This window comes from Pyrgilauda ruficollis, unplaced genomic scaffold, assembly GCF_017590135.1.
Source record: "Pyrgilauda ruficollis isolate IOZ18807 unplaced genomic scaffold, ASM1759013v1 scaffold53, whole genome shotgun sequence".
Classification (NCBI taxonomy): domain Eukaryota; kingdom Metazoa; phylum Chordata; class Aves; order Passeriformes; family Passeridae; genus Pyrgilauda; species Pyrgilauda ruficollis.
In genome coordinates this window covers 3,309,704-3,331,392 of record NW_024526933.1, presented here as the reverse complement: position 1 = coordinate 3,331,392, position 21,689 = coordinate 3,309,704, and the positions used below count along the sequence as shown (strand labels likewise).

The 21,689-nt window shown below is 37.4% G+C and overlaps 1 protein-coding gene across 6 annotated transcripts in view; it reads left to right on the top strand.

Annotated features, from left to right (window-relative positions):
* The window catches only part of NTRK2 (neurotrophic receptor tyrosine kinase 2), a 193,797-nt gene that overhangs the window by 23,441 nt on the left and 148,667 nt on the right, over positions 1 to 21,689 (top strand). For all 6 annotated transcript variants that reach the window (XM_041480766.1, XM_041480767.1, XM_041480771.1 and 3 more), the window contains exons 4-7: positions 2,150 to 2,218; positions 5,191 to 5,345; positions 18,266 to 18,402; positions 21,411 to 21,543. In XM_041480766.1, the coding sequence (XP_041336700.1) occupies positions 2,150 to 2,218; positions 5,191 to 5,345; positions 18,266 to 18,402; positions 21,411 to 21,543 (494 nt within the window). The remainder of the gene's footprint in view (positions 1 to 2,149; positions 2,219 to 5,190; positions 5,346 to 18,265; positions 18,403 to 21,410; positions 21,544 to 21,689) is intronic.

Genomic DNA, 21,689 nt, shown 5'->3' with positions numbered 1-21,689 from the left:
ATGTCTTCACCTCTTTCCCCCAGTTCTCCTTAGATCTGTTCCCTCCTTTCTTGCCTCCCCTTTTCAGAAGCACTACAGATGATAGAACTCTATAGATGAACTATAGATGAACCACAGAATTCTGTAGATAGAGCTATAGATGATATAATCTTTATGTGGTTTCTCAGTCTGGTTTCGTTCTACTCATATTGCCACTGGTTTGCTTTTAGATGAATTAGGGCTATCAAGTTTAAAGTGAGCTTGATATTTTCATGTAAAATACAGGCATACTTTTGACTGAATCTGGGTCCTCTCCTTAAAGTTTAGATTTGGGGCTGGGCTCTGTACTCTTGACATTTTTTTCTATAATAAAATATCCTTTAGAACCTCAGATGTATTTTCTTTGGGCTGCTTGCTGTGGTTTTTTTGTGTGCAGTTGAATTGGGAAATTAATTCATATTCTCTTTCCATGAACGTGGAAGTGGGATCATTAACTACTTCAAAATAAACCTGGCAGTGATTTTTTTTTTCACTTAACATGAATTAAGGAGACCACAGTAGGCATTATCTGTAGTCAATAATAAGTGATCACTTTATAAAAAAATATATATATATATAAAATTAAATTTACTGTCAAAGTATTGCTTAAGTTGATAAATTTACAGCAGTGGTCTGCAGGTAAAGCTCACTTTATATCTGGTTGCCTTTTGGGAAGAAAGGTAGGATTTATTTGATCTGCAGGTAAGAGAGGCATGCCTTGTCCGGCAATATCACAGGGGCCTCCATACGTATCTCTCATCAGTATGGGAATAGGAGATCTTCCTGTGTGGTGAGTGAAGAGTTTCCCGTGGAGGGATGGGGTTTGATGTGGCTCCATGTTGGAGGCAAAAGCCCAAGTCAGTACGAGGATCCTGCCTCTTTTAGTCAAACTCCCAACACAAAGCATATGCATATTAGGAAAAAAATGCATAGTGACAGTTTTTGCTTAAACATAACTTCTGTTCTATATGCAAATTTCTCATTAATGTTGATTTATATGATCAGGGTCCGTGAGTTCACCTGACTAATGAAATAGTAGCTCTTGTGTTTTGCTCTCACATGTAAGGACCAGTCAGTTTGTAAACTTCAGACTCTTCTTTGCCAGAAGGAATCAGTGATGAAATATAATCTCTTTGATTGTGCTCTAAACAGTTTTAGAACATCCAACTTGTAATTTCTGTGAAAATTATCTTGTACTCAAAGATCAACCTCTGGAAGTCTGAAAATAAACACTGTGTTCTTTACTCAGATAAAAAAAAAAAAAAGATACTTAATCCCAGGGTTTAGATGCAATGCAATGCTAAGCGTGGAGCCCCTATGGCACCTTTATTATATCACATAAAACTCATGGTATTTTGGTTCATAACACTGATTTGTGCTTTACTGCTGGCAGTTAAACAGTTTACTGCCCTCACTATCTTTAATTCATAGACTGATAAGACTGTACAAAAACAGCATTATTTTGCTTTGGGGTGGAGAAAGCAGTTTTGTAAGCTATGAGGGGAGGAGTATTTCTGGTTCCTATCAACATTTCTTTGCTCTGCATAATGGGAGAAGACCTTTCACTTAATTACCACTGGAAACCGTAAATGCTTAATTGACATAAAAAAGCCCAATACAGGCATTTTACAGTTTTCCTTTTGATCTTCCATGTGGATGCATATTGCACATACAATTTGAAAAGAACAACTAAAAAGCTCTGATGTGGATGTGTGCTAGCATGTGAGGAGGGCTTATATGAGTACAGAGTTTGGTGCAGCATCAAAGAAAGGGATACACCCATTTCACATGAATAAATTGAGCATATAATTAACACCTGGACTCTGCAAAATACTTTTGAAACACAGTTAAATCTGCTGCTTTTCTGCAATTGACAAAGTGCTAAAAGTGAAAATATTGATCCCTGTTGAGTTTGATTTTGAATGTACTTGATATCAGACGCTGAGTGGACTCAAACTCTTGAAACTCTTCAAACCATCAAGTAAGACTGAACATTGCCCTTTTACAACTGAAGTCAAAGGACTTTTAGAGCTGGTTCTAGTTCTTAATTGCTTTTTCAAGAGACACAAATTGTATTTTTAGTGTAAGAAGAAGCAATTCTAATTAATGCAATCTTTCTCTTTTGCCATAGCAATTTATCCAGAAACAAGCTCTCAAGTTTGTCCAAGAAGCCTTTTCGCCATCTGGGTTTGTCTGATCTGTAAGTTGTCATTTCTTAAAATATAAGTTTATTTTTGGCTGGAATGGAAGAATAACACTTCAAAGTTTGTTCTCTTAAAGGTAGAGGAATTAGAAGTGCAGTTCTGGTCCAAAGAAAGGATCAATTCTGGACACTTAAATGCAGAGAAATTTTCATTCCAGGGCTTCAAGAAGGTTAAGTATATATTTTAAAGCAATGTAGAGGTCAAAACAGCCTCTTCCTTCAGCTTTAAGATATTTTATTGTGAGATTACTTCACACAAAACTACTGGTGTTTGTTTAAGTATTTGAACTAGTGAAAATACAGTCTTTCGCACATATATAAGATTGTCTCTCATATTCTTACAGTGGTGTGGCTGGCTATTTAAGAGTGTTTTTATTTTCTCAAATTCTTGAGTTTCACTGTGCTTTATGTAATTATTTAGCAATGAAAGCACTGATAATAATTTCTTTATTGATTTTTTTCAATACTAACATTTTTATTCTCTGTTACTTCTGCCATATATTCTTATTGATACATGTTCCAATCATCCTGTGCATTCTCTGCTAATATGCAGAGAGTCTGCAGGAGTTCTGGGAGATCTGGTGGCTGCAGAGGAGAGGGAGGTTGCTCTCCTGGATCTCAGAGCAGAGTCAGAATTTGCCCAAAGTGCCAACTCAAGTATTAATTACCGGACACGTAATCCTAGTCCTCTTCTGGTGGACTTCAGCATGTGAGAAGTGAAATGAACAAAGCTCAGTGGCACAAAAAGAAGTTATGCCCCTTAGGTATACTTTGTTGATAATTAAATTGGTATAATTATTTTCTTTATGGTCCTAGGAACACTGCTCACTGGAATATTCTTTAATAACTTGAGCTGAGGTCTCTAATGAGGAGACTAGGTAGTCGCAAAACTCTCCCATTGCTCCATGTGCTTTGTTGTTCTGTTGGTTGCACATGAAGAAGCAGGGCAAATGTAGTGGGAGTGAACCAGATATGGGAAAAATGGATAGTGTGAAGGTTAAGGAGAGTAGTATTTGTCATATGGAGGCAATGCATGATGATGTACAAGTTGAGAGAAAAAGGGGATGCAAAATTGAGGTAGAGTGTTGTGGGCTTGGGAGAGGGAGTGTAGGACTAGACAAACTGAAGTTATGCAAACAAATGTGATAAAGTGAGATAAACAGATGTGGGGGAAATGAGGGAAAGAAAGTGGAGGGATAAAAGCAGAGCCTGAAAGGAGGACAAGCTGTGATAAAATCAGTATAGCTGAACAATTCTGTTGATAAGTGTTTAATACATAGCTGCAAGATCAGAAACAGAAGAGAAAGAAGAGTGTTGGTAGGTGAATCTGAGATATGAATGTTGCCATAAATAGCTTCTAAAGAGCTTCCTCTCAATCTGACAAACAAGTATGTTTGTCCTGTCAGTACCTTTGCATATCAAAATGTAAAGGGATGAGAAGTTTAGAATAATGTGTAGTAGAGGTTAGTCACCAGGTATTACAAAGCAGGAGATGCCACTATGGAAGGTTTCTTCTAGAACAAATGAACTGCAGCCATAAAATTGGAGCAAACAACATGAAGACTCGGAATTAGCTTACTGTAAGTCAGAATTTTTTTTCACACACTTGTCTGTAGAGGGTCATTATAAGTCCAGCATCCAGCCAATGATGTGCCTAACTCCTTAGATGGGTTTAACACAAAATAAAACACTAGAAGAAGACTGCTCAGCCATTGGTCAAGACAAATTTCTCTTTACCAGGAAGCCATAGTATGAAACAGAAGTAAATGTCACTGTTTTGAAAATGCATGAGATAGGCTTTGACCAAAAATTATCATGTTCATACTATGTTTTGTGCAAACAATTTTTGTTCATGCTGTGTGTTAAAGTCCAGATGATGACTTCTGTGAATACAAATTGCTTCTTTAGACTCTTTTGAGGATCCATGCTGTTGTTTCTCCTCAAAGAACTTGAGATGGCTTTTGGAGGAACTGCTTTAATAAGACAATTTTTTTCATTATTTGCACACTTCATGTCTTCAGGAGGCATCTGTGAGCGTAGATTCTGCAAGAAACTTGAACTTCTGTACATCAAAAATACGTGTAAAACTTTGTTAAGAATGACTGTTCTCTTGGCAATTAAATGCCTTAAATAGACACTTGCTCACCCACTTTATTGGATCTCATGTATGCCAGTAGAAGGAAAAATTATGCTGGTCACTCTTTATGTAGATATGTTTCTGTTCATATTTAACATGCATGTAATTGCATTACACTGTTGTGTAGTTTTGTTAAATTTTAAAACTGCAATTTGTTAAGTTTGCTAAGCTGTGGTTTAAATTCCATGCAGGGTACTGTATCAGTTTCTGTTTCAGTGCTATTTTTTCATTTAGTATTTCTTCATGATATTGCCTAAGGTTTTACTGTGAGGTTTTTCTAGAGTGTTGTAGCAGATGAATTTTAAAGATTAGGCAAAATCCTTTCATGTGATTAAAGTTGGTAGAGTGTGTCTATAATCCAAGACTGACTTTATAAAGAATTTACCACTCCACAGCAGTAAACCATTTCTGAGGTAACTGAGTGGTAGCTCAGGTGTAGAGGAGATGAATTCTAATAACTTCCTGATTTATTAAATAAAATGGATCTTCTTGAGCGGCCATTCTCCACGGGATCCTGACTTACACTGATGAATTTGAAATAGTAGCCAAATCCTTTGTGTGGTCTCTCTTGCCTGTGATGTTCTGGGCCCTCAGTGGATGCAGTGCTTAATTCCTTACGTGGAAACTGCTATCAACTTGGCAGTTTACTCTGCACTGAGCTTATCAGAATGCATGCGTTATGTCTCTTAACTAAAGGGTTCATCCTACCTTCCTTCATCTTCCTAATGAACTTGCATTTTTGCCCAGCTGAATGCTTGAAGCCCCCCCTGCCCCTCATTTTTTACCCCATATGTGTGGCACCTTCTAAATAAATTGGTGTTTTTTCCTGTAGGATATTGGTGGATAATCCATTCAAGTGTTCCTGTGAAATCATGTGGATCAAGAAATTTCAAGAGACCAAGTTTTACACAGAAACTCAGGACTTATATTGCATAGATGAAAACAATAAGAAGACAGCCTTGCTGGATATGAAGGTCCCGAACTGCGGTAATATTCTTTTAACATAAAACTACTGCTAAATTATTGTAAGCCAGGGAGAAACAAACATGCTTTTCTATAAAGTACTTCTCAGGATATGAACAATGGAAAGGTTGGTGGTCTTTCTGTGGTCTTTTGCCCCACATGAAGTGGTTCTTGGAACTTCATAGAATCACAGAATATCCTGAATTGGAAAGGATCTATCAGGATCATGGAGTCCAACTCCTGGGCCTGCATAGGACACCCCAAGAGTAACACCGTGTACCCAAGAGCATTGTCTGAATGCTTTTTTAAGTCAGACAGGATTGGTGCTGGGACCACTTCCATGGGGAGCCTGTTCCAATGCCCAACCACACTCCTGATATCCAACCTAAACTCCCCTGACTTATCTTCATACATTTCCTTGAGTCCTGTCATTGGTTACAAGTGGGAAGAGATCAGTGCCTGCCCCTCCTCTTCCCCTCATGAGGAAGTTGAAGACCCCAGTGAGGTCTTCCATTAGTCTCTTTCAGGCTAAGTGATCTCAGCCGCACCTCATATGGCTTCCCTCAGGACCATTTACCAGTTCATGTCAACCTGTTCATTTTTCTCTTGATCCTTTAAGAATGTACCATTATTCAAGTGTAAAGAAACAGAATACTGATTATAGATAGCAAACAGGTATTATACAGAATGGACGTGCCTTTGTTGAACTAAATATTAGTGTTTCCAAACTCAACAGATATTCCTAGCTCAATTTTACCTACTTGAATTTTTTTTCCAGGTATTTATAGCTAATGAAGTCTCTCTCTGTTTGCTTTCAAAAATACTAGTGTTAGGGCCATAGGAAGAAAATTCAGAACTACATGCTACTTGAGACATATTAGCAAGATCTTTGTTCTCCATACAAGTGAAACTCTATTAAGTTCATTTTAAAGGCTATACAAAAGAGTTATATCAATCTTAGGTCTGTGGCATATTGCAACATACTGTTTTCGGATATATGGGTCCAGAAAAAAATTGAAAATTATATAACAATAAGGCCATCTCCTTGCCTTTATATATACAGTTTTGCTGCCTACGTATAGTCCTGGGACAGCTGGGGAAAGATTTCACTCACCAGCTGGAGATTCCTACTCCTCTATATATGAGGGGCAGAAATGGGGTCTTTCTAACATGATGTCACATCTGCTGAACTCTAGAAGCAGAGTGGGAAACTGGAGTCCCCAGAAGCAGGCAGGCAGGCAGGAAGGAAAGAGGGCAAGAGAATCTTCATGGAGGGTTGATTTGGACAGGAAAAGCTATAAATGAATGTGACCGGTAGGAGAAATTATACCTTTTCTCCTTCCATCTTTGCCCATTGAGCATCATTTTCTCCACTGCCTGTGTGGAGGGTGTGACATCCTCTGATAGCAGCTGCCAGCAAAGAACAGCCATGGTGGGGACCACTGCAGGCTCAGCAAGTGCGGCATTTACTGTCAATAATGTGTTTGTGGCCTCATATCACTGTTGCTCTTGTGCCTGGCTTCTTTCTGGGGTGAGGTGTGGTGGCAGAAATGGTGTTAGTGTCTCATGCAATCAAAAAACCCCCACATGTTCCGGCAGTCTTGTGAGCTGCAGAGTTGGTCTTGTGTGCTCCAGGATCTGATTTACCTGAAATGAGAGAGATACAAAACCTAACTGAGCTAAATGGACTCAACCTTCTGCTCCAGCGGGATGGACTAGAAGGTAGATTAATGTGCTGGGTGTAGAGAGGTTGGCTGTTGGACTGAGATCAATTATTGCAAGAGAGAAACTCCAGCTCATTTTGTAACATTCTTGGCTGGCGCATCTAGAAGCTACCAGGTTGCTAGGATTTTCCTTTGAAAACTTTTAATGTTAAATACCCAGAATTAAACCTGTGAGAGTTTAGTTCTTTCCCCTGATTTCTTAACCATCTTTAGCCAAAAGAGGCTTGTCTCTGGGCCCTGGATGCTGTTTAGGTGCAAATGTATGTACACATGCATGCATCCTGTGGGCATATCTTGACTAAAATACTTGTCATGACAAGGAAAGGTGGTACTTCCAACTAGAAGAGGAAAAGGAGGAGGGAAGGTGAGTATATACAACATTTGGACTGGAATTTGCAGTATGTGTAATTTGCATATAGAAAACATGCGTTGTATTGAAGATCTGAGTGGATGCCAGCACACGCCTACAAATAATTTATGTTAGTTTACAAGGTCCAAATATCACCAAATTTTACATCACTTTTACTCCCCCTTTTTTTCTTTTGTTTTAGCAGCTGTTTCATCTTAATTTACTTTTTCAAAATTAACCAGTGCAGGACATAGATTTTTAATAAAGATGGCAGCACATCCTTTTCCTAGACATAGAGTAGAGAATGCCTGGTGAAGAGCAATGACCCCCATATTGGTGGGCTGTGTTCTGGAAGATATCTGAAAAATTCAGTGGCTCTTGGTTTCAGTATCTTTGCAGGTATTTTTCTGTATTTTAAAGGACAAGACTTAGTTTCAAAACAAAACCACGGATGAAGCTGGTATGTTTCATTTCCAGAACCTTTTGAGAGGCTAATATGTAGAACTGAAACAGAACAGAAATTAAACTTTTGACATATTGAATTTTTTTCTCTCTTAGATGAGGACTCTAAGAACTCTTTCTTAGATGTTTTTTAGCTCCCTTTAATGTGGAGAGAAATATTGGGGTGTGTAGGCTTCTGCTTTTTTATAGTGAAACATTTTCTCTGCTTTTCTAATTTTCTCTGCTAATGAAATTGTTCCATCTCATCTTCTTGATGAACTTGTTTTTTCTTTCTTTTTTTTTAAATTTGTAAACTAAGCAAAAGTGCAGTCTTTTTGTTACTAAGGGGTTACTTCATAGTGTTATAGTTGGAGGCCTATACAGTTTTTTTGATAATAAAAAAGTGTTTTGATAATAGGATGTTTTTCTGCTGTGTGCTGTAAATTAATCTTTTGCTGGGAAGCAGGTAGAGGCCTATGTGGTTTATTGATCATACGGCTTTGGTTTGTAGGTAATTGATGAGAAAATTAGCAAGTTTCTGTGGTACTTTGCTAACTCTTTGTACGGTAGGAGTGTTCAATAATGTGCTAATTAAAGATTGCCATTTAGATGTAATCAACTTTGTGATTTAATTTCTTGAGGTTTAAAGTCAGGTATGCTCACTATCTAGAAGATCCTTTCCAGCTGCAATATTAAAAGTATAAATCAATAATTATTTTTCCAACTGCATTTGAAATGTATGTAGATACGATGAAAATTATCAAATTCTTCTATGTTTGAGGATCACGTGTAATTACTGGGTCAAAGATTTTCAAGTTGCATCTACCACAGTAGCAGAGCCTTTTGTGTATAGAGATGGTGATGTTCAGTTTTGCCATTTGTTCAGAGAATTTGCCAGTCGTCTGTACAGCATGGACAGCACCACCACCTGGGACATCTCCTTTTGTTTCCATCTAGTAAATAGCACTAGTAAATCAATAAAGAGAACTAAATGAATAAAAACACTTTATTCTTATTAATGCTTCTAAGCTCTGTTGGCTATTACCACCAGTGTCTTAAGTCCTTGGAAGGGAGGCGTGTTCTGTGCCTTGGTTAAGGTCACTCAAAAGACTGATCACCTGGAGCTTGCTGAATGCCAGGGAGGCAGGACCACATCCTTGGGACTGATTGTTGGTGTGTTGCTTGCACCTCTGGCAGACAGTTACTGATCCATTATCATTGATTTCAGTGATACGGAAAGTAGTCTTTTTATCTTCTGGGGTTTTGGGAAAAGGCGTGGCTTCTACAGCTGTCTCTGCAGTCCTGTACAGAATTTGTATTGCTTTGCATCTCAGTCTGGTTAATGGCATTTTGCCTTATCTGGTCAATTTAGTTTTGTATATGGAGATGTGATGCTGAGTCTGTTTTTCAGTTTTGCTTACTGTGCCAGCTTTGGATGCTTTTTTTATCATATATTGTTTCTTTAGGTGCCTTCTTTCTTATCAGTGGTCACATATGCTAGCTACAATCTACTGAACAATGTTGCAGATTAGTTCCCTGTGCTAATTTGCTTTACATATCACTAAGGTATATTCAGAATGGCTGGCTGTTTGCATCTGCAGCGGAACTGCTGTTGTGTCTAAGACCTATGTGATTTAATGAATGCTTACATTCTTTGCCTGTCTTTTCTCCTGCACACAGACTACCATGGTGTTGCTCTTAGTGCATACTAGGATAATTGTGTATGCCTGGAAAAATTTTAGAAGTTGTTGTAATGTAGAATTTCAAGCTAAAGTAATTGCTTTCCCATTTCTTACTTGTTGGGGAAACCCATGATTTTAACAGGCAATTGCTCAGATGACTGAAAATGGACTGGAACTGGGTCTAGCTTCATTTAAGCCTGTTTCTGGTGATTTTGTTTTCCATGCTAGAGGTAAATAAGTAAGTGGTAAAATGAGACTGGAGGCAGGTGGTTATAAATCCTAAGAAGGAATAAAGGCAAACTGAAGGATTGACACATTTGTTTATTTGAATTTGCAGAAAAGATTTGTAGTATTACTGAGCCAATAAAATAAGCATTAGATCTTAAGCAATCACAGTACAATGCAGTGTAAAACCACAAGCAAAGGCATAATCCAGTGGGTGTTGACATTTTTTTTCCACTATCAGATAGATTTCACTGATAAGACTATTAGAAGGAGAACATTACAGGCAAAATTGAGTTTTAGAAAAGCCTTAAATGTTCTCAGTGTTTACTTTTCAGAATATTCAAGGATTCTCTATCCTGTGTTGTTTATTTTGGCACAAGAACTAGATGTGGTGAATGATACGTAGTGGCAAACTCTTCTTATTTTCTCTGTAAGAGTTGTAATTCTTATCTGTGATTGCGAGCTATGTGAGAAACTTCATTTTTTTGTGAGACTTTGACAGTAATGGGGTTTCACTGTTGCTCTCAAGTTGAGTTAAAACTTAATAAAAGAATTTCTTAGCTTCTAAGCGGAAATAACCAAAATTTTATGGAGTTTGAAAGGCAGCAGGAATCTCATATTCAAAGATACATATATAACTTTCTTCTGAACACGCAACATTTACCTACTTGTGAATCAAACATAAACTTTCACACAGATGTTTAGACGTAACAATCTATGTAATCCGAGATTGTGAGCCACATGTGCCACATGTGAATGTCTCATTAAAAAAAAAAAAAGCCGATTTTTGTTTGATAATACTGACTCAAGTTCTGCTTTAATGTCAATAAAGGAGATTTGTAATACAAAGTAGATTAGAAATAGAAAGAAGGAAAGCATTATCCAAGGGAAAGAAGTGTCTCTGAACTCATGACATTGTGCAGGTTTACGCCCGTGCCAGACTGGACACGTCTATGTAAGGGTGGAGTACTGATCTGCTGAGGAGAACAGCTCTTTGACTCTTTTCTGGTGATATTCTTTGCTCTGTCTAGGTGAAGACTGATGACTAGATAACTCTACTTAAGTCTAAAGAAAGTGCTGTTTTCTTTAAAGGGGGCATTCTTTCTTCAAGGTATCCCTTCAGTAATATATTTGGCATATGGTATATTTGGTACCAAAAGTGAAACCCATCATTTTACTTTTTTTATGTTGTTCTCTGAAAATGTTCCTGTTTCAGGATCACATGTTTATCATGTTGCAACATTAGGCAGGTCAGCATTATTTTGAGTATTTTCTGGACATACGTGAAATTCTGCAGATAACAATACTGCAATTGCATTACATACACTTGGTGAATAAGGTGCCATTTATTAGAGGTTTGTTTAAGTTGGTTTGGGCCTCATTAACTTACACGTCAAAGGCTGTTTAACTCTCAGTTCATCTGTTGAGCTTGTGGCTGACATATTCAGCCCAATGGCACTACCTGTCTTTGGTTTTCCTTTGAAAGCTATTGTGGATCAATTGTAGCTTAAATGTCATGTTAGAACAATTTCACCAGGTGTAATTTAAGTTCCTTAGCCATTCAGAAAACATGGTTGGATACCTTCTTGATACTACTAGCAAAAGAATTGTTGATAAGGTTGATAGGCTCTCTAAAAACACTTCATCTCAAAATTCTTGCAGACAAAGTGTTTATATTATTAGTGGGGACCGTGTAATAATATGCTAAATCCTATTTTATTCAGCACTTTCCAATTAGAATACAGACTACACCTAAGGGTCTTAAAAGAAAGGTCCTGGGAAGAAGTTAAGGAGCTGATGTAAACCTTAGAGATGTAAGCCTTTCATCTGGTTTGAAATATCAGCAGTGACCTTCAGAGCTTCTGTAGAGGTTGACTGCAGATGGCAACTTGGTGTCCAAATGAATTTGTGTGAGTGCACATCTGTTGGTGGTTTTCAGCTGCATGGTGTTCATGATGGCTGTTGAAGCCCTGGATGGTGATGGTGTGACACTTCTGTGGAGACAGAGCTTGTCGCTGTGGTCGTGAAGAGGAGTTAGCAAGTCTTGTGGTCTTTGCTGTGGCATGTGCAGGCTCTATGTAAAGAAGTTTGCTTCTAGTGAAAGCTTTAGTTATGGATGGAGTGTTTAAAGGCAAAGTGAGAGTGCATTTGATCTGGGAAAGCAATACTTTAAATTAGACTCGTCATCTTCTGGTAGAGATTGTACTTGTTTAATTGTTTTCTGTGAAGGTTCCTGGTTGAAAGTGGCAGTCCGGCATGCCATGAGAGGACGGAGATTTCATTTAGTATTTTAAAATATTTGGGAGGGTCAGTGAGCTGCCATATCTTTCATTCTGTCTCCTGACAGAAATACATTCTGCCTGACCTCTACAAAGTACCATTGGTACATTTGGTCATTGTGGAAAACACCCATCAGTATTTACTGTGCCACATGGCAAGCATATGTCCATTCAGCCGTGATTCAGTGCTTTATTCGATGGCTGTGTATTCTCTTGAAGAGTTGAAGAAATTTTGATCCAGGTTTTTTAAATTTACATTCACACACAGTGGGCAGAGTATGGAAATCTGGGGAAATGGGTCATAATCCCAGATTAATTTTCATATTTTCCTCTTATGCCTCTTAGATTAACACCTTTACTTTCTATTTTAACCTATTGGAAATTTCAAGTTTTGTTGTTCATGATGGCAAAATCTTAGTGAGGTGATAGACATGTGTGGTGGTTAGTATCAAGAAATGAAGACTGGAGAGGAAAGGGATCTTAGAGCTTCAGAAAAAAAATAGAGATGGGGATCTTTGGGCTCTGGAAGATAAATGAAAGATTAAAATTTGTTTTAAATGTTCTTTATTTCTGCTAATTCTGTACATTATTTGCCTAACATATTTTTTTAATCTTCATTGAATATGTTTGTGCCTGTCATCTTGTTACAACTTCTCTGAGATTTCTGCAATTTTCTATGTAATGAGGATTTTAATTCTGTGGTTGTGATACAACAGGAAATGGAAACAATTGCTTGTGTTTCTTTCATTCATGCTTTGCATGTAAATTTTTGGGGTATCCTTTTTATAGTCCTTTGAAGATGCAGCCAGGCTGGAAATCTGGCTCAGGGCTTGTTGGCTGCAAGCTTTTGTTAAGTGAAACCCAAGAGGTGAATCACATATCCAACAGCTCTTATCTTTATAGCTAGAATTACTAGAATGTTTCTCACTGTTTTTTGTTTGTTTTTTTTGTTTTGTTTTCATTTTTTCTGTAGGTTTGGGTTTTTGTTTTTGGTTTTTTTTTTTGTTTTTTTTTTTTTTTTTTTGACCCTTGAAAGCACATAGGAAAAGACCTCTGGAATTAGTAAACATTACTACCTTTTTAAACAAGGCACAATTTCAAGAGAATGATACACGGCACATTGTATCATCATATCCTGCTTTCCATACAGCCAGTTTTGAGCAAGTAAGACCTCTGAAATTTGCAGATCCATGTGGATGGTTGCTTTGTCAGCCATTCTGTTTTCAGGCTCCAGACAGTGCAAGTAGTGGCTGTTACCAGGCTGTACGGTAGTGATGTAATTGTATGTTTTGTCTCTAGAGTGAAAAAGCCAAACCAGGAGAAGCAAGAACCCTAGACTTTATTGGAATCTTATGTGAGGAAAGTAGGCTGATTTTAATCACTGTGCCCTAAGAATTGCAGTGCATGTTTTATAAATTAGCAGTTCTGTTAGGCTGCCTTGAATGGTTCAGTTTGATAGATGGTTGCTGCCTCAGTATTATTTTAATCATTCTATGTCTGATATATTTACTAAAAAGATGGGTTAAGGATTTCAGGTGAGGATTAAAATTACCTGGTTAAAAATTAGATGCAGAAAAAATTGTCATTTTTTGGTGGTATCTTCTTGTTCTTATTACACAACAAATTGACCTCCAAAAGCATGCCAAGCAAACAAGAGATGACATGGGCCACGTTGAAAACCATTTACTGATACACTGTCATGTCTAAACTCCTGGGAATTTGTTGAGGCCAATGAAAATCAGGGGCTTAGTGTGCAAAGGATAGCATAAATGACTGCAATAATGAATTTACAGTATTCTCTCAGGTACTAATTTTTCATCATGTAATATCTTAGGTGTTAGTGAGGCTAATTGACCATATTGAGATAATTTTTAAAGATTTTTTTGCAACTGAAAAAACTGAAAAAATGAGCAGGTGAAAGTTGAAGCAGAAAAAGTGAATCTGCTTTTATTTTGTAAAAAATTTTATAACTGCAGATAGTGAAACAATATCTTTGGTGTAATGGTGGATTTGCTTCTTCTGGATTGAGACCACCTTCTTTTTAATGTTCCTTTAGCATACTGGCTAAAGTTCTTGGTGCTAAGAGTTGAGTTACAGAGTAGAGTTTTTATTTCTCTATTAGATCATATCCTTCCTTTGACAGTCTGGCTCTAGGAAGGCCAGTTTAAGTTTTTCTGTAGAAAGTTATAAGTAACAGCATGAAGTCTTGGAAAGCCCTGTAGGAATACAGGCACATTCATTTTCTTAATTTCCATTGACAGTTGTGTAGCCAAATGTAGTAGTAACCTTTGAAAATGGCATCCAAAGTGTTGGTTTTGTGGTTGCTGAAGTCCCAGCTGTGCACAGGGAAGATGTGAGTCATTCCCTAGATGCTTGACAGTTTCCCTGTCTGATGGCTTTAGGCCATCCTTTTGCACTAATGATGGTCTGTGAAGGTAAATGCCCCCCCTCCCCCAAGCCCTACTTTAAGGAGTGTTTGTTTCTCCTAGAGTATGAGATGGTATTTGGAGAGACTCAGCTGACATAAATGAGTTCCTCCTGCTTGTCTCTAGTTCTGTCTAGTTGTGCTGGGGTGAGGGAAGTGACTGCTTATTCTAATCCAGAGCTGCCTATTCCTGAGAATAAAGTGTAATCATGCTGAATATGAGCAAATAAATCCTGTATGCGGTAAAAGCACATAGCTATTATGTACCACTACATAATGGAAACACATGGCTTTTAGTGTACAATTTCATCTCTCAAACTGTGTATGTACTCTCTACATTACAGTTTAAAGTTCTCAGTAGCAGGTTCTGTCCTCCCATTTTTGTAGAGATTAAAAAGCTTTGGATAGCTTGTTGAAAAGAAAGAGGAATTGAAAAACAATATAAAAGAAGATGGTCTTAAAACAATCATTCAGAAACTCTCTTTACCCTGTTCCACCAAAACAGGAGATGCTCAATAAATTTGAATGTCTGTGAGAAATTCCAGAGCTCATAAAAAGAAGATATTCTTGTATGCAACCTGTATACAACACATTGTTGCAGAAGGTTAAGGTAAAAAATATAGCAAACTTCAAATATACAGCAAAAATCAATCAGGTAGTAGCAAGATTATTGCTGATATCCAGAGTTATAATAATTAATTCCATCAAAGTTTTGAACAGAGATTGTGTTTTGAGTTTTGAGGAATGGATTAATCTGTCTGACAGGTACCAAGATGAAACTTGTGGAAGGATGATGTCATGTCTACCTTGTACAGGCTCTTCTGCTACACTCTAATCTTACTATGCTGGCAGTATACAAAAATATTTGAGTGTGCTATCTGATAAGTTTGTATCAACTGCTGTTTACAAGTCCTTTAAAATGTACATCCTTGTCAACAAAAGTGATAACTATCTAAACCACTGTGTTTAACCAAATTAACTCAGGAGTAAAGGCAGCATGGCTGGCTATCTCTGTAGTTCTGTAAGAGTCAAAGTGTTGCTGGGCAATATAAATGGTCTCATACTACACTGGGCATACAAACTGAGCATTTGTGTATGTTAAGGTCCATTGTGTTCTTTTAGCATACAGTTATTTTTCAGTACAGGTTTTGCTGCTTAGTGTCATTGCTTTGCTGCTAAAGGCAATGTATCACATGTCTAGATGAGGCCTTATGTGACTGTCTTGCTTTTCCCAAATAGAGCCACATCTCAACTAGTGTGGATTCTACTGTGGAGCAGTCGGGGTGCCAGTGGAAATTGAAGCAAAATTAGCCTGCAGTTAAAGCACACTATCTCAATATATCCAACGAGAAAAAATGAATCCCAAGACAATTCTTGTGTTTTCCACCCGTCTTAGGATTGGGAAGAAGAGTAAAAGAAAACACACACAATAATGTGATTTCTAATCTACTCTATCTCTAGTTCTAGCTCCATTCCATTCCATTCCATTCCATTCCATTCCATTCCATTCCATTCCATTCCATTTGTACCTTTTTAGATGCAGGGGCCTTGCCATTGGTTTTTAGAACTTTATGAACATATAAAATAAAAAGCACTATTATTTTATAGCCTTCTGGCAGGATGCAGCATGATGTAGTTGTTTCCATTAGAGATGTAACACCAACATGACATGTGCAGACTTCTGCAAATAAAAAGAACTAGATCTAGCTCTGGGTGGGAACCAGAGCCAGTACCAGAGGAATTAAACTTCAGTTGCTTATCCTATGAATAAACACATTGCAGGAAGAAGTTGTCTCAAAACTTAACAGCTATTTAAAGGAGAGCTCTAAGGGACAAAAGTTATTTTTATTTTTGCTTGCATGAGAGGTTTCACATGAAGTGATGTGTTAGTAGGAGCTGTGCCAGTTTGCACAATGAAATGCTAATCTATCATTTAGACCTCCTCCCAAGTGGTAAGGTTAAGAAGAGTGGGATCTTTATTCTCTTTGCATGTTCAGGTCTGGCAAGAGTAATTGGAATAGTATTTAGAGGTGTTGTGGAAATGTAACTTTATAAAGAAAATGATCTCATTACTTCTCCCCTTGTTCTCTAACTAGCATAATTAATATCAAAATGTTCCCTAAGATTAGTTTTATTTCCTGCTCAGCTAGTTGACAGACACTGGTGAGATCTGAATTCACAGCAGGCTAGAGCAGATGGCTACCTTCGCTAACAGATTACTGCATCAAGGCATACAAACTCCCCAGCTCTGTCTCAATAAACTTCAACACATGATTTATAAAGTGAACATAATAGAAGAAATCCATGATGCCTATAATGGGAATCATATTACCACACTACTTAAAACACTGTGAGAATTGCCTGAGCAGTTATTGTATACTTGTGCTGATCTTCAAATCTTATTAGGCAGCAAAGCATTGTCTGGAAAATTATTCATCTACTTTTCTGTATTGCTTCCACTCAGTTATATTTTATTGAACTAATTTAAGGGAGGTTTCCAATACATCTAGCTTCTGTTGAACCTCCAGCAAACTTATGAATGTGTTCACAATGATTTGATGGTTATTTATTTGTTTTGGACCTTTTACATAAAGAAAAATTTCTCTGCTACACTTATATACCAGCAAGTCCATGATGAAACTGCTGTACTCTCAACTAAAAAACAACCAAAGAGAGCTGTTGTTTCAGAAAAATAAAAGTCATTGCAAAACCATGGATAAATGTCCTGCACAGCAGATAAGCTTGATTATTTGCTATTATAAATTGCAAGTAAAATTTGCCTGGAACAGTTGATGTGAAATGCCTCATAAAGGAGACCAAGACTCTTTACAGAGTGTAGCAGCTTCAAATGATGAGCTAGTATCTTTTAAGGAAGATATTATTTCTAGAATGATGCATAATTATTTGTTACATAAATAAACACAAAATTTGAATCCCTCTGTGCCTGAAATCTACTGATATTGCTGGTATTATTTTGGAGAGGGCAATTCTATAATTCTTTATGGTTTTGTAAACATTCAGCATAAATTTACACTCTGGGAAGTTTCCATTGCTTTGGGTGCCTTAGAACAAGGCACAGCGTGATTTATAGCTCTGTAAGATGGAGGGGGAGTCCTAATTCTTGTAAAACCTGGTCTTGTTTCCTGATGAGTGTATCTCACTGCTTTCCTGCTTTCCTGAGGACAATAGAAAAATCAACTGATGTGCCTCAAGTAAAGCTCTGTGCAATTGTTAACCCTCTCTTCTGTCCTTTCCCTTCTCTAGTTCAGTCTGTTAAGTTCTCTGTTTTCCTCCCTTTGAGCTTAAGTTCTAGGTTTTGCCCTGCTCACGCTGAGCTATCTCTCTTTGTGAGAGAGGGGGCTTCAGTCTCCTGTGGGACACTGGGAGCTAATTGGATTTTCCTGTTAGTGTTGTTAAGAACAGTGGAATACCACATCAGTGGAACCCAGAGGTTGCTTCATAGCTGTTATAAAGAGATAGATACAATTTCCAGTTTTAAAGAGTAAGGAAGAGGGTTTTTTTCATTTTGAAATTAAGATAATTTCTGTTTGCGCACCTGACATATATTTCTATATAATTAACCGGTTAATGTATTTACACATGCAGTAATGTTTTCTTAGGATGTGAAGCAGAGGAGGTGCGGAAAATGCATAACAGCAAAAGATTATACTTTTTTATTTCCAAAGATGTTTGTACTGTCTGACTGAGTAGTACTGACTACAGCAAATATTTGATGTATTTCTTGCTTAGAGTTGCATGGTGTCTATTCTGTCACACGGAAATACATATTGGGTTATTGTGTTGTTGTTTCTATCACAGATTTGCCCTCAGCAAACTTAAGCAATTACAACATCACCGTGGTGGAAGGAAAGAGCATTACGCTGTACTGTGATACTACTGGCGGGCCACCCCCTAATGTGTCCTGGGTGGTAACTAATCTTGTTTCAAACCATGAGGTAAGGTTTATATTCGAACACATGACAATTCAGGTGACACCTTCTGAAGGATGGAATGAAGTTTCATGTCCAGCTCTAGTTAACTTTCTATTAAAAAATGAAATAGAAAGTTAGTGTTGGAATTACATTTATCTTCCAGTTACTTTCAATCAAGGGTGACTGTGGCTGTGCTTTTGGGGAATGGCAGACATTTGTTTCTCAAGATTCTCATTTGCACTCTGGTTTTTTGGATGTTCACTTGTAAATGAGAGTAATGTAAATTTTTGGAAGTAATGTGAATTGGAATTCTGAAACACAAGAATTTCTTATTATCACTGAGACTAAATCCAACCTATACTGACTGTGAAAAAAAACTTCGGGTCTGTAATTATATTACATTTTCATTTCATAATTTGGTGTGTTGGAATTTCGTTGTAAATATTTTGTGGCTTGTTTAATTTTTCTTCAACACACTTAGCAGCAACAGAAAGCCTAGAAATTTAAGATTTTACCTAAAATACTGTCAGGTTGGTTTTGTTTTGGTTTGTTTTTTATAATGGTGTATGAATATCTTTCCTCATTGAAATCATCTAGGTGGGGAAATTTTATTTACTGGTCTCTGTATATTTTCATTTTTTGTTTTTCTGGACTGTGTGCTGCTTAAGTCCTTTCTGATGGAAATATTGAAAAAGGAGGAGCATATAAGCAGCTGCTGACCTCATTAATTGCTATTATTTCATATAGGAAAAACCCATGTTTATTATGAGTTTATGGCATTTGCTTTCCTATAACCATGATGGTGCACACTTTGTAAAGCTTTTTAGTCTGAACAAGGTGTGGGAAGTGTACCTTCAAAACTCTTTCAAAAACTGCAGTGAGGAGGAGATAGGAACTCTTGAATCTCATAGTTTTTATATTTTCATTCCGAAGTTCATTATATCAGGCTTGTAAAGAATTTAAATAGTCTGTCTTTCCTTCCAGCTTTCATAAGTAAGAGCTCTGCAAAGCTCTGGTTGTATTTTTAAAATTTTCTCTGATCTGTAAAACTCCCCAAAGGCATCAAGGCATCAGTCGTCATCAAGAGCAAGAAATTAAAACACTTTGGGGAACCTCTGCCAAGTTGCACTCTTTCAAAAATTTTTAAAAGTTTTAATTCTAGGAGCCAAAACAAATGTGGGACTCTGTTCAAAAAGTGAGATCACCTAATTTTTTTAACCCTCCTATCTTTGAAATGCCATGGTCAGTTTGCTTCAAGTTTTCCATGAGTATTCTATCCTGGCATAACTTCGTCATGCTATTGTAGAGGAGCTTATAATAGAGCCTGGCTACAAACTTAGCCATGGAGCACAGCAGTCTTTTCAGTAGCAGAAGAGCATGAGTCTTTTAGACCTTATTTGTGATTCTCAACCATCCTTTTCTATGAGTGTTGCTTTTGGTTTCTTTTCTTTCACTCCCATATCTCAGTTTCTGCCTTCATTTTCTTCATCTTGTATGCTTCTTTTAATTGTTTCCTCTCACCTCTTTTAAAAGAGGGACATTAGCAAACGTTAAAACTAGGTTTTAGTTCTGCAAAGCTAACCTTTGTGTTCTGAGTTTCTGTGTTGATGGAGAGTTTGACTGATGTTGTTTAGATTTTTCTTGCTCTAGGTTTCAGCCCCTCTGCTTTCAGTCCAGCTTTGGGCATTGCTCAGCTCTGAGAATTGCAAAATAGGAAAATGTGTGAAGGGGTGTTTGCTTTACCACCTGCCTCCCCTACTGTCACACTGAGATTGAAGGGACATTGAACTGGTGTAGAGTTAGGCTGTCATCTCAAACTTCAAAATTCTGTTTGCACAGGACTGTATGCAGGAGCGTTCCCACGTATTCCTGTTGACTACCACCTAAAGTTGCCGTGGTTTTACAATTACAGTGGGTTACTGGTTTGTATTGTCTGTAGCACTCACAGCGTACATTACAAAAAGTACTTCAAAAGTAGTTTTGAAAATTATCATAATCATTATTTCTTTTTGGAGGGTGTTTTGGTTCCTTTTCAGTTTAACAAAATAGTCTAGCTCTTTATGAAAAATTAAAGTATGGAAATAATGATTATTTGAAGATCATATGAAAGGCCTGATTTATTAACATCAGACAAACAACTAGCTTTACTAGTGCTTTTTTTTTTTTTTTTTTTTGGGGGGGGTGGGGGTGTAATTCAGCTGTATTTGTTTAGCCAGTGTGACATAGCTGCATAGTCAGTATGTTTTTTAAGGTTATAGATAGACACTCAGCTTTCTAACGATCATAAGAATAAAGATTTTTAAGAAACATCATTCTTACCTTAATTCTCTTGTTCTTAAACACATAAAACAGCACTTAGGCAATAGCTTAGGTAGTAGAAGGTATGCAGTTTATTGTGGAAGGTTTCCTGAGAAAAAAAAGCTTTCAAGAGAAATTTGGTTAAGAAGGAGATGTCAGAAGAGAAAACGTGTCAAGATACAGTAGGGCTCAGAAGGCAGCAGTGGAAGAAATGTTAAGCATAAATTTAAAGGAAAGAGAGAAAAGCATGAGTAAAACAAGGATTGGACAGAATATAGGCAGGAAGAAAAAGTTCTAGAGAACAGGCAGAGATAGACCATAGAAATTGATCATGAAGTCGGCGAGAGGGATGAGCAAGGGTATATGATAAAAGGGGAATAAACATTTTTCCTATATAAGAGGGGAAAAAAATTTGTGTAGAGGTGATAAAGTGGTAAAAAAAGGTCACAGACTGGAAGTGACAGGGCAGAAACATGGTTGAGTGCAATGTTTGTAGCAGGACTTAGCAGCTTTGAATCTACTGCCGCTGACTGTTAGAATGAGTTCTGTACATGTTTTATGTCTGTATCGATAAGACACTAAAATAAGGCTTTGATTAATCGTGGACAGATACAGCTAAAAGGAAGGGAAAATTAAAAATGCCATTCAGCTGTGGCCGGTAATTCCCTCCCTCTCCTTTGTTCTTAATGCTGTGGTTGAAAAACATGCATACATGTTTTTCTGATCATTTTCAGAGTGACACAAATAAGAACCCTGCCTCTCTCACCATCAAGAATGTCTCATCAATGGACAGTGGACTGGAGATTTCCTGTGTAGCAGAGAACATTGTGGGAGAGGACCAAGCCTCTGCTGAGCTTACGGTATTCTGTACGTATGTGGACCTCCATACAGACCTGGAGGCTAAACTGCATTGGCAGGAACTGTTCTGGGTATTTTTTGGACCTTCAGGCTGTTGAAAGGAAAACCCTTAAGATGTGTGAACTATCTACTGCAGTAAATGCTAGGAGTAGCCC